The following is a 13,011-nucleotide window of genomic DNA, read 5'->3' on the forward strand; positions in this document are numbered from 1 at the left end:
CAACTTTGTAAAGGAGGTGCTTTTAAGTTGAGCTGTCCCCAATAGGATGTGTATTTCTTCCACACATAGATGGATAGTCGTACCAGCAAGGGAAGAAAAGTAGGCAAAAGTGCAGATACCTGGAAAGGTGCGTGGATGAAGCATGTGATTAAAGGTCAGAGTGGGCTGGGTTTGCAAGAAGGTTCTAAAATAGGAAGAACTGGTATGAAGTGCCAAAGATGCTACCCCAGCCACCGCTCCTAGAACACTGACTTAGGAGGGCAGAGTGACAGACACAGAAACAGATGAAACAGGCAGACCCATACAGAGAAGCGGCTAGAAATTTCCAGGGCTAAAACTGAGCCAAATGACCTAATCTACAGCATACAACACACAGTGATGTGAAGACACACATGCTTATATACAGACGCACAAACAAACTTACACACAAGCATCCACAAAGAAGAGTAAGACACAAAACAACCCATGGAGACACAGGCAGACAGACATAGGCGAGAGAGAGAGAGAGAGAGAGAGAGAGAGAGAGAGAGACAGAGAGAGAGACCCCTGCCACTGAAGAGCACAAGTGGCCTGTCCCTTCTATCTGCTTAATTGCTACGAAGGGCCTGGCCACCTCCTCTGGTCTTCTCTGGACCAGAGGCCAGAAAGGGACAGAGGGTGGTAGCTCCACCCCTGGGAGGAGCTGGGGACTTGAGAGGACAGGAAGGGAAGGGAGTGGGGCTGCAGCTGGGAGCACTGGGGACAGTAATTACCCAGTGCAGTGCTGGGGCTGCCACGCTGGCTAGAATCACCCTCCCAATGAGGACAAAGCCAGTGGATGGATGATCCCTCTGACCCCTGTCTTGACCCCAGTTTGTCCCCCCAAAACCAATGCATCTACCCTCCCAGCCACTAGAAGTCTGGTTAAATCTGAGAACTGCATACACAGAGGAATTATGAGAGGAGAGGGAGTTTTAGAGAAAGCTGGACATGGTGGTACATGGAAGTCATCCTAGAACTTGGGAGACAAGAGGCAGAAGGACCAAGGCCAGCCCAACTACACAGTAAGTTTAAGGCTGGCCTGCACACATGAAACAGTGTCTCCAAAAACAAACAAACAAACCTCAATCAAAAAAATTCTGGGACAAAGGCAAGGAAGCACAAGGCAGGAAACCTTCAGAAACCCAGAGAGATATAAGAGGAAAGACAGAAAATGGGATGAGTCAGATGGAGACGGAGACAAAGTGGTTTGCATGGGGCCTGGAAGTTACTGAGGGATGCAGGCAAAATGGCAGGCCAGGGCCATCTGTTGAACATGGCTACAATGGGCCTCTGGGCTTTGCCTGTGGCATTTAATCCTTACAATAGCCCTAAAGGGGTGGGGATTACAAGGCATTTTATAGTTAAGAAAATTGAGGCACAAAGTAGCAAGACCACGTGACACTTTCCAAGGTGGCAGGCATGGGTCTGGGAGGGGGCCTCTCCCCATCACTGCAAGAGACGTGACTCAAAGATCCCGGAAGAAAATTCTCCAGAGAGAGACTGGGAAACTCACCCTAAAAGACACAGCAAAAGAGACTTCCACCTTCCCTAGCCCCCTCCCCTGCTGGCCTGCAGTGTGAGAGGGGCTGCACCTCCACCTGGAACGGATTAGGTAGGGAGGCCCAGACTAGGGGAGCCGGGAAGACGCTGGAGGGGGGAGCAGGGAAGGTGAAGGCAAAGCAAAGGAGGCAGCGTGGGCGGCTGCAGCGGCGGCGCTGGCCTTACGGGCTAGCGGAAGGGCTTCTATGCCAGCTGCAGCTCCCATGGGCCAGCCTTGCCAGTCCCGCCTTTCCCACTTTCCAGAGCAGACTTCGGCTCAGCAACTTAACCCTTTCCCTTTCAGGGCCGCTGAAGAGCAGAACACAGGAAGCGGGGCAGACAGCTATAAAGGGAAAGGCAGCAGGATAGCCCACTGTGTTCTGGCAGCTCTTGTCACACACCTGTGACCTCACCATCCTGTCCTGACTTTGGGGCCCAGGAAGATACATCTGGCGCCTAATGTGCACTGCTCTAGATGTCTTACGTTGGGGCTTCTAAGACACAGTGTATCCTAAAAATAACAAACATCCATACCCCAGCCAACAGTTAGCTCCTCCTCTTGCCTTCCCCACTCCAGGAACAGCAAGCACCTCCATTCACCCAAGCTGTCCAAGTCACAGACTGGCCTTTCTCCACCATTCCTTTCGACCTTAACTCACACAACCAACTCCCAAGTCCTGCAGGCAGGCCCTTTAGGAGCTCTAGAATCCATACAGGGTCTGCTTCCAGTTTCTAACTGTTTCCCTCCATCCTCAGGGCCCTCTCCAACGCCCTCTCCACAGCCCAGCCAGGCTTATTCTAGCTTTGGGGTGAACTCTGAACTCCGGAGAATAGGAACAAGAAAGCCCTAAGCTCATGAATACTGCCCCACACCCATCCTTGAGCCACAATGGCCTCTTGTCTATTCCTCGAAAGTGCTTTCTTCCGCCTGGGGCTTTGGCACATGTCGTTCCTGCAGCCTGAACTCTTTTCCCACATCTCCTTACCTCTGGCCATCTAGTTATCCTTCAGGACTTAACATAAATGTCTGCTCTGCCTCCTCTCCATGCGTCCCTGAAACATCTATGCTGGGAATGACTTGCAATGTAGCTTTCCTGCTAGATGTGAGCTCCATGAGGACAGGGCACATCTCAGCACAGATCACGAAGCGGAACACACTGTAGGCACTCAGAAGACATGGTAAGAAAATAGCCTCCTTTCCCCACCTTTCTCTCCTACAGGTTCACAAAGTATTTCTGGTTGTCAGATTGTATCCCAGGCAAATAGCATAAGAAATATTGGAAATGGGGAACCTGAAGCCCTGAATTGGGAAGTGAGGCCTGGGAGTACAATGAACGGCGGATCCAGGAGTGCTGAGGTTCCTCAGTGGATGCCCTATAACCTTGACTCCAGTTCTGCTGGAGGTATGCCTTCCAGGTTCAAGGAACTGGATACTAGAGTCCTGAAGGACTGGATTTGTGACTTCAGGGGTGTCTGTTCTCTCTGCATTAAGGAACTTAAATCCATGTGGCTAGCCAATGACAGGCTGCGCTTCCTGCCCTTATTCCAGACAGGTCCTAGCCCCACCCAGCCAGCGTCTGGCCAGCACCACATCTGCCTAAGGCATTTAGCGAACTGGCTGCAGAAAGCCACTGCTTCTGTCTGTGTAGGGTACAGTTAGCTGTCACTCACTCTTGAGGGAGGAGGGAGCCCTAGCTGGGCCCTCCTCGGGACAGGGCATCTGAAAGGGCTGAAGAGTGGAGTGCCATCAGCTACATTTGAAACTTTCAATTCCTTTAATGGGGAAAGCCCTTCTGTCCACCTACCCAGTCTTGATTATTTTATTGTTTGATTAAAAAGCTCCAGCTGACTAGAAAACAAATCTAAGATGTTTCCTGAACCTACTTGACTCTCCAAATATTCTCCAAATCTCACCACTTAGCTCAGCCTGAGACCCCTCTGTTTTCCTCCAAGAAATAAGACAAAAAATCTCCTGAGCTCTCAGATGCACTCACCATGGAAAATAAGGAAGGAGCCACACAAATATTTTGATGGCAATATTTGATTTGCCTTTCAGTTCTTTGCAAAAGCCAGCTATCCCCAATGTGTGTGTAATAGGCCTCAGCTCCGTGCAAATGTTTTTCAAGTTGCCACACACAAAGAGACTTATCAGAATATGGCTTTACTGACCTCGGCATATGCCTTCAAGGATGCAACAGATCCTCTGGACCACACATACCCTGCATAAGAGCTACCTGGAGGTCTATGGTATATGTTGGTGGTGAACACTCCCAAACATCTCTCACATAGAAATCTTTCTGGAGATTTATAATGCTAAATCCAAATGTCTGCTAACCATCACTACCTTGCTATCTTTCTAGGCCTCAAACTCAGCGAGTCTCAAACACAACTCATCACATTCTCCTAAACCCCCTCTTGTGTAGACGGCTCCACTATCAACCACTAGGTCACTTAGCTGGTTTCAGAAAACTATCCAAAACCGTCCTGGATTCTCCCTCCTTTCTTGGCCTCTCCAGCCATCACCAAGGCTTATTTATGTTGGCACTTAAATATTCTTCTGATACACTTGTTACAATTTAACCTAAGCTACCATTACCTTTCACAAAATATATGACACCCACAAGTTTGTCCCCTTCATGCACTTCCACGTTTTTAGTTTGTTTTGTTTTTTGAGACAGGGCCTCCTTGTGTAGCCTTGGTTGTCCTAGAACTGGCTCTGTAGACCAGGCTGCCCGCAAACTCACAGTCCCGGAGTGCCGGGACTAAATGCATGCGCCACTACCATTTGACTCAATGCGTGTCGTCCTTGCGCAGGGGCCATGCCAATCTTCTCTGTATACATGCTACTGAAGCGAGCATAGGCTTCTGCTCTTTAATCCCTTCCATCCATTTTCCATGTGCACCCATGAAACTTTTAAATCCTAGCACCTAGCACATCATTTCCCCATGAATAAGCCCTGGATGGATCCTGCTTGCCCTCAGGACCAAGTCCCTTTGCTAGTCTTTTCCCTCCACTCTTGCCTAGTACTGGTCCCCTAATCAGTGTTTGCGTGTCTTTGCTGACACCAGACCTTCTAGCTGAACTGACCCCCCACGTTTTCTAGGTCTATGAGCCTTAGGACATATACTTCAAAGTCACTTCCCACGGGACAGGCCAGGGCCTTTCATTGGGCACTGCTGATACCAAATTTCCTATGCTTAGAGTTCCAGAATCTTTTTTTTTTTTTTTTTTTTTTTTTTGTTTTTCGAGACAGGGTTTCTCTGTGGCTTTGGAGCCTGTCCTGGAACTAGCTCTGTAGACCAGGCTGGTCTCGAACTCACAGAGATCCACCTGCTTCTGCCTCCCGAGTGCTGGGATTAAAGGTGTATGCCACCACCGCCCGGCTAGAGTTCCAGAATCTTAACTGTCTTAACTCACTTTCTTACAACCTATGCTTCCCTTCTGGGCTTGGAGTTAAGGGACATTCATCTATGACTCTGGGAGGAAGACTTCAGAGACAATGCTCATTCACTATAGGACCATGGCTGAATCACTGCCTCTCTGGGTCTCCTTTGACTCAACTGGAAAAATGAGCCCTAGGCTATACACCAAAACCGTCTGAGAATCTTTTGTTGCTGCTGTTGAGACAGGGTCTCACTATGTAACCCTGGCTGGCCTGGAACCCAGAGATCCTACTGCCTCTGCCTCGAATTAAAGGTGTGTGCCACTATATCTGTCCCTTTCTGAAAATCTTTCTTGAAACCAGATTTCCTGGATTCTAACTCCAAGGCTCTGAAGCTGAGAAGACATTTATTCTTCAAGGTCAACAAAAGATTCTTAGGCTTACTGAGGGTAAGAAACCCAGAATCAGCCAGTGTCTAGGGACCTCTGCAGCATTTAACTCTTTGGTCTCTGAAGATGTGACCAAATAAGAACAAACTAGCCCTTTCTGCTACTTTCATTGGTTGTTCTCTCACTCCCCACAAAACAGCTGATCCCAGCGCTCAGGAGGCAGAGGCAGGTGGATCTCTGTGAGTTCAAGGCCAGCCTTGTCTACAGAGCGAGTTTCAGGACAGCCTGGGCAACACAGAGAAGCCCTGTCTCAACAAACCAAAATTCAAACCAAATAAACAAACAGCACTAACATCAAATCCAACTTCTTTGGCTCCAAACTCTCTCCAAGCTCCAGCATGTGGGAAGATATTCTAGGCCTCAGCCATGAGGATTACAGTAGGACTTCCAAATCCCTATATGCATAAACTTTCACCTGGAACCCTCCCGACACCACCTCTGGTATTTCACCGGGTTATCCCAGTGACCCAAGGAAACCTTGGGCTTTATCAGCCTAGAAAATGAGCAGGAACTAGACAGAGGAACAAAAAGAAAGGGCCCGGAGGTAACTCAGCCCTTCACATGGATAAGACATAATTATTATTTTCACACCATCCACCCCCTGCTGCTCTGGGATATGCCACTGGGACCAAAGGCTGGTGATTCAATAAAATCTTCAGGAGTCTGAAGGAGGAAATCAGAAGGCACATGAATATCTTAACATGTGGGCTGAAGCGTCTCTAGTCCTTTAATTGAAGTTCACATCTCTGTCTCTCTCTGTGTATCTCTGTCTTTCTCCCCCTCCTTCCTGCTCTCCCTCTTATACACACACCCTCCCACCACCAATTCTGCCCATTTTGAGCCAATTATAGGCAAGTCCTGTGGAGAGAGAAGCAAGTCACTTGTGCCTACCCCTGGGCTGACTGTGAAGAGGAGGAGGCGGGCCTTTCACAACCCATGCTACTGTGAATCACATGGCCCACTGCCCGCCTTGTCAGGACTTGAGAAATTCCTCGGCCTCTTCTTCAAAAGGGTTTTCTCTCTTCATGCTTTATTCTTTAAGTCCTCAGTGGGTGAGGACTTTGCAAACAAGAATCTTACAGATTCCTAGATATCATTCTCTAGATGAGGGCACCAAGAACTGAACCCATTCATCCAGGGCCACATAGTGAGTAAGTTAGGAATGACTAGATGGGAGGCCAAGTCTTTCCCTGACACCCTTTTTAATCCCAATCTTTACTTTTTACTAAAATAAAAGACTCCCGCTGGGCATTGGTGGCACATGCCTTTAATCCCAGCACTTGGGAGGCAGAAGCAGGCAGATCTCTGTGAGGTCAGTCTGGTCTACAGAGTGAGTTCCAGGATAGCCAGGGCTACACTGAGAAACCCTGTCTCAAAAAAAAAGAGTGAAAAAAAAAGACACTCACCGTGCCATTGTAGAGCCAAAGATATAACTGGGGAAAAGGATCCTGAGAACCCTGTATTGATGTGGAGAGAAGAGGGGAATGGTTTGGGAAGAGTACTCTGCTTTGGAATTCAGAGGAACTGGCGGAATAGAAAAGCAAGCTCAGTATCAACCCCGTGTTGACTAGAGAGGGGGCAGAGAGCAAGGGTCAAGACCTTCCTAGCTACTGAGTCCCAGATCAAGAGTATTTGCTGGGTGGGAACTCACTGTTAGGCAATAGTTACAGAGGGCCTACTGTGTGGTCCCTTACCATCTAGTCAGACATTTGTTGAAGAAGGATTTATTGAGTACCTGTTATGTACTAGCTACTAAACTAGTCCCTTAGGTATACAGTACAGAACAAAGCAACAGACACGACCCCCTTGCCCTCAAGGAGCTCACATTCTGGCGGCATTAAAAGCAGCAATAACCAAGTAGACACAAACAAGAGGGCACTTTCAGACTGTATTAAATGTAAGGATAGACACACACTGGCAGCTGTGATGGAGAGTCACAAGAGGGGCCCTACTTAAAAGTGGTCAGGGAAGGTCTCTCAGAGGGGACATTTGAGCTGAGACCAGAAAGATGAGGAGCAAGCCAGGTGGAGGGCTGAGTGAAGGGCTTGCAAGCAGAAGGCAAAGCAAATGCAAAGGCTCTGCACTGGGAGAGTTGTGGGTGTCTGGGGATCTGAAGGGAGGAGCTAAAAGAAAGTGTGGATGGGTAGCCCCCTCTCCACAGCATGTGTCCAGGGGAGTTTGGAAAGCCAGCAGAAGCAACAAGCAGAGCAGGGCATTAAAGGGTTGTGAGCTGGCTACCTCCAGCTCACAAGGGTGTGTGTGTGTGTGTGTGTGTGTGTGTGTGTGTGCTGAACTCTCCCAGAGGCTCCATAACTATCCAGAGAACAGACAGCAGCGAGAGGCACATCCTGTCCGTGTTTTATGCTTCACTAACTGTTACTGCTACCTGGTACTGAGCCATCCACAGTCCTTGTGACCTGTGGAAACTGAGATGTAAGCCCTGGAAGCAGTGAGCCTCTCACCACCTCCTTCAGTCCCAGGGAAGACAGGGCAGGTAGGCACTGCTCTTCCTTCAAGGCTCCTAGACTCAGGCCCACGTGAGAATATCCTAGAGGCTCTACTAGGCTGCTCAGGTACTCAGGGCTATGAAAAGGGCCAGCCAGATCTGTGGCCCCAGCCTGACCTAGACTTGTTCACCACTGCAAACCCAAGCAACCATCCTGATTATCTGTCCAAACAATCTGCTGGCCCTGCAGCTGTCCCTTCTGACCTTTCAACTCTCTTTCTACCTGCCAGCCCCTTCAGGCTCATCTCTACCTTTCTCTCTCATCAGCACCTCCTACCTTTTCTCGCCACTGTGTACTCTGATCACACACACCTAGCAAAAGCACAATCTAGGATCAGCCCACCATCTCCCTCCCTCTCTCTCGTCCTCATACTTCAGGGCTACTGAAAACTATAGGGGGTAATCACATAAGTAGAAAGCTTGGCATTACTCTCCAGACTCAGTTTAGGGGAGCAGAAAGACCACGGATTTTGGACTCTACTCTGGTTTTGAATCCAGGCTCCATAATGACAGTGTGACCTTGGACAAGTTACTTCTCAGAGCCTTGGTTTGCACCCCAAAAAATGTGGTTGATGATATCCACTTCAGATGGCTCCTGAAGCTGAAACAAGAAGCCTTGTAAAAGTACCCAGTTCAGAGTCACACACAAATGTAGGCACTTAGCTAATGGGAGACTTCTTTTCTCCTATTCCTCAACCGCATCCCCATTGCTGCCTTGAAATCCTGCCCCCTTTTCTTGGGAGTGCTTCCTCTCCTGTTAGCCTCAGCAGTTAGAAGAGAAAGGAGTCTTAAGGACTGAGGGCGCAAGGGAAAGAGAAGAGCAAGGAGCAAAGGCTGAAAGAACTGGACAGAAGGCTGCGGGAGGGGGAGGAATAGGGTTTTAGGAGACCCAAGGGGCTACAGTAAGCATGTCGGCCCCAACCCCTATAACAAGAACCCGTTCCCAGTACCAGGCCTTGGCCCAGGTTCCCATGCTGTCTGGATCACTCACCAGGCCGAGGCTGCGAGCCCTCCAGGTGGTAGGAGAAGCGCAGGGCCCGGTGGTGCTGTGGACTAGGGCCGCAGGGCAAGACCCGGGAGCTTGGAGGGGCCCCCAAGCTGGCGTCAGAGGGTCCGACAAACTGAGGATCCAAAGGGCCTCCAAGAGCCGAGCCTGAGCCCCTGCGCACCGGCAGACCGGGTTCCAAGACTCCAGGGTCCGAGTCGGCACAGGCCAGTGGAGCCGCGCCAGGGGTATTCGTCGCCGAGCGTTCGGGATCCGAAGGCCCAGGGCCCCCCGGGACTCGGTGGCCATGCATGGTCCGGGCCTGGGCGCGGGGCCCGGGCTCCCCGCTTGGCTCCAGTTCCTGGGGCGGAGGCGCGGGCGGAGAAGGCCCGGCGCCCGGCGGAGCAGCGGCCTCAGGCTCGGGGGGCGGGGCTGCGGGCTCAGCCCCACTGCGGAGATTCGAGCCCCCGACCCGGGCTCCGGCCAGCAGCCGTGGCGGCAGCAGCAGCAGCAGCAGCAGCCGCGGCTACCGCCGTTGCCGCGCCAGGCATCGCCGGCCCTGGCCCCAAGCGGGGAGTGGGCTCGGCGGGGCCGGGGGCCCACTGGGGAGCGCTGTCTATGCGGCTGCGGCTGGGCGGAGGGTCGGGGGCTGCGCTAGGAGCGGGCTCTCCCGATGGACGGCCGGTCACTTCCGTGGCCGGGGGCGAGCGGCCAGCCGGATCCCGGCGCGGGGGTCTCTCCTTTCTCCCGGAATGAGAATCGACCTGGGTTCTCTGGGCTGGTCGGGAAGGGTTCTTCCTCCCGCCGCAGCGGAGGCTGGGGGCGGAGGAGAGGGGAGGGGAGAGAGGAGAGGAAGGAGGGAAGAGAGGACGGCCGTGGCCGGGAGGCGCGCGTGTGCCGCGCTCCCCTTCTGCTAGGCTTGCCTTCAGGCAGTGTTCCAGGACGATGCTCCAGCCGCGCGGGCAGAGGAACGGGCCGGACCAAGCTTCTCCGCCTTCGGTCTGGGTCTCCGCCGCGGCGGGCGGGAAGAGCCCTGGGAACTGGGGGCGGGGGTGGGGGGGTGGGGAGGCGCGAGCCGTTGCTGAGACAGCCGCAGCCACCGCGGCGCTGGGACCCAGTTACTAGAGTCCCGCCCCCTCGTCGGGATTTGAGCTTAGCCACGCCCCCTCGCTTGGGCCAGTTTCACCTCTAGCAGGAGTTTAAGGCCCTCCTTCTGCTGGCCCTGAACTTCCCTTCAGCTTTCCTTCCCAGCTTTCCGTGGTCCCCTAGATGCAAATCTCCCGGCTCAATTTCCAAAAGCGACCCTTCCGTTGCATCTCATATCTTCTTCCGCTCTCCCATCACTCTGTTTCCCAGAAGCCTTTCCACGTATTTCAGAGTTATTAAGCTAGGCTTGGCTCATAGTGATCCTTTACTACTCTTCATTCCTCAGACCAGATCTCGTCGTCCTTTACTTTCCCACTCTTTTAGACTTTATTCCTTGTTTTGTCCGTTATCCGACTGGCAATAACTCAATCCTGAATGAGTCCACCTGTTTGCCTTATTTTCCCCATCCTTGTGCCCAGGCAGCTGAACATTACTGAATAACACTATACCGTTTTTCTAGATTTGCCTCATGATAAACCCTCATTTCCCAGCTTCTATGAGTCCCTCAGAACTGACCCATTTCCCTATTAGTAGTCAATTTTCTCTTCCATTTCCCCACCATTCCCTAGTTAACGCTCACCCACAGTGGCCATTTCAAATATAGTCTCCCCAACATCTTGGTTTGCCCCTTAGTATTCAGCAGATAGAGCCTACCTCTTACGGCGTGGAGGAAACAGAAGACATCAGAGCAGAGGCCTTGAGTTCTTGCCACAAACCTCTGAAGTTGTCCCGTGTTCCTACTCAACGACTTTAAATACACTCAGGTATCTTTCATCTAAAAAACAAGCACCAAAAATTCTCTTTTCTCCTTACAAATGACTCAAGACTTGCTCACACTCAGCTACCTCATTTCCTACCTCCCACTTACCTTTAACCCTGCTCCAACTCACCTCTGCTACCCCCCCCACACAACTGCTTTTTTTTTTTTTTATCAAGGTCTGCCACAGTTTATGTCACGAAATAACAAAAGAATCTTTCAGAGGTCATCCTACTTGGCTTTTGGGTAGCATTTAGGTAGCGCTAGTGACCACTCCCTCCTCCTGAAATTGCTTCCCTATGACATAATGCCATGTTTATTTTTCTCCTTTCTTCCTTTTCAGGTTATCCCTAGTCTCTTGGGATCTTTGACCTGAGCTCTCTTGTCTTCTCTTGTGCTATCTTTCTGGTCTTTCCCTCAATATCTCATTTGCTTCCACGGCTTTGATTATCAGTTCTCGACTGATTACTCTTAAATACGTCAAATCCAGACATTTCTCCTGCCCGACATTCAGCTGTTTATAAGACAGTGTTGCTTGCATATCATAGAGAAACCTAAAATCTCAGTTCTTCCCTAACTCAAGACATCCTCAATGAGTTTGTGTTTTTGTACCTCACCTAAGTGAAGGAGCTAGGTCAAAGTAGAAACCTGGGCTATATCCTGGCTCCTCTCTCTCTCTCTCTCTCTCTCTCTCTCTCTCTCTCTCTCTCTCCTATACACCCATGCAATTACCAAGTGCTGTCATTTACAGGACTATCTCCAAAGTCTATTTATACAATCTCTTGATTTCCATTGCCACTGCCCTGGTGTAGGCCAGCACAATTTCTAATCTGCATTACCTTCATAGTTTCCCTATTTCACTCTTGGTCTTAATTATTTTTCATCTCTGGGCATCAAACCCAGGGTCTCATGCAAGCTAGGCAAAATGCGCTCACTTGGAAGGCAAGTAGTCCTAGAATCTATTCTTTATACTGTATGCAGTCTATATTATTATTATTATTATTTGGGTTTTCAAGACAGGGTTTCTCTGTGTAGCTTTGGAGACTGCCCTGGAACAACTTGCTTTGTAAACTGGGTTGGCCCAGAACTCTCAGAGATCCCACCTGCCTCTGCCTCCAAGTGCTGGGATTAAAGGCGTGCCCCACCACCACCTGGCTTGCAATCTCTATTTTTTAAAAAAGAGTTGTTTATTCATGCATTTTATGTATATGAGCGCTCTATTTGCATGTATGCTTGCATGACAAAAGAGAGCATCAGAGAGATCCATTATAAATGGTTGTGAGCCAGCACGTGGTTGCTGGGAATTGAACCTGGGTCCTGTGAGAGAGCAGCCAGCCCTCTTAACCACTAAGCCATCTCTCCAGCCCCCACCGCCCATTTGAGACAAGGTATTCCAGGCAGGCCTTGAACTTGTGATCCTTCTGTGACTGTTTCTTGAGTGCCAAGCATGTGCCACCACACCTGGCCAGTCTATATCTTGGGAAATTGAATCATATCTTTCACATGTTTAGAATCTTTCAAGTCCCCATGGGTTCAAAAGAAAGTTTACCTTCTTTAACATGGAAGTTCAGCGGGGCTCTTTATGATCTGTCTCTGTGCTAGCCTTTCTAACCTCAGTGCTTGAGTTAAAGTTGAAAACATTGTAAGACTGTTGGCTTGGTCCATTGAGCCTCTGGAGGTTTTTTGTTTTGTTTTGTTTTTCCTTTAAAAAAATTCTTTGATAATTTCCTACATGTCTGAAGGTTTTGGGTTTTGATTTGCTTCTCTGGTGTTTGGAGCCAGAGCCTCACTCCAGTCCAGGCTGACCTGGGGCTTGCATCAGTCCTCTTGCTTCAGGCTCCTGAGTGTGTTGGGCTCACAGCTGAGTTTCTGCACGTTTTATGGCCTTTGTGTGAAACTCTCTTCACTTTTCCCTAATTCCATCTCATTTATCTAAGTTTCAGCTGACTCCACGAATGTCTCTTGAGCATGTAGTCAGGGCTCCATGTGAGACACTAGCTATGCAGCCGGAAGAATCCCAAACCAGAGAGCGCATAGCGAACTCCACCCTCACAAGAAACAGTTCAGCCCTGGAGATGATATGACATCAATGAACACAGGATTACATCACAAACATGCACAATTATAAACTGCAGAAGGCTATGACTGCACAGAACAGAGTGACAGGAAAAGAATGTGGGGATTGGTGGCGTTTAGCTTTAGGGGTCTGACAAAGCTTGAAATGG

The 13,011-nt window shown here is 50.1% G+C and overlaps 1 protein-coding gene and 1 non-coding gene across 3 annotated transcripts in view; both read right to left on the reverse strand.

The window, feature by feature from the left end:
* Positions 1–9,226, reverse strand: part of Fgd1 (FYVE, RhoGEF and PH domain containing 1) — a 40,975-nt gene extending 31,749 nt beyond the window's left edge. For both annotated transcript variants that reach the window (XM_057759209.1, XM_057759208.1), the window contains exon 1: positions 8,890–9,226. In XM_057759209.1, coding sequence (XP_057615192.1) covers positions 8,890–9,196 — 307 coding nt within the window. In that variant the 5' untranslated portion in view covers positions 9,197–9,226. The remainder of the gene's footprint in view (positions 1–8,889) is intronic.
* On the reverse strand, positions 4,325–4,426 carry LOC130868706 (U6 spliceosomal RNA). Its single transcript, XR_009056533.1, has one exon. It is a non-coding gene; the product is annotated as a U6 spliceosomal RNA (small nuclear RNA).
* Positions 9,227–13,011: the final 3,785 nt, after the last annotated feature.

Source organism: Chionomys nivalis, chromosome X (assembly GCF_950005125.1).
Source record: "Chionomys nivalis chromosome X, mChiNiv1.1, whole genome shotgun sequence".
Classification (NCBI taxonomy): Eukaryota; Metazoa; Chordata; class Mammalia; order Rodentia; family Cricetidae; genus Chionomys; species Chionomys nivalis.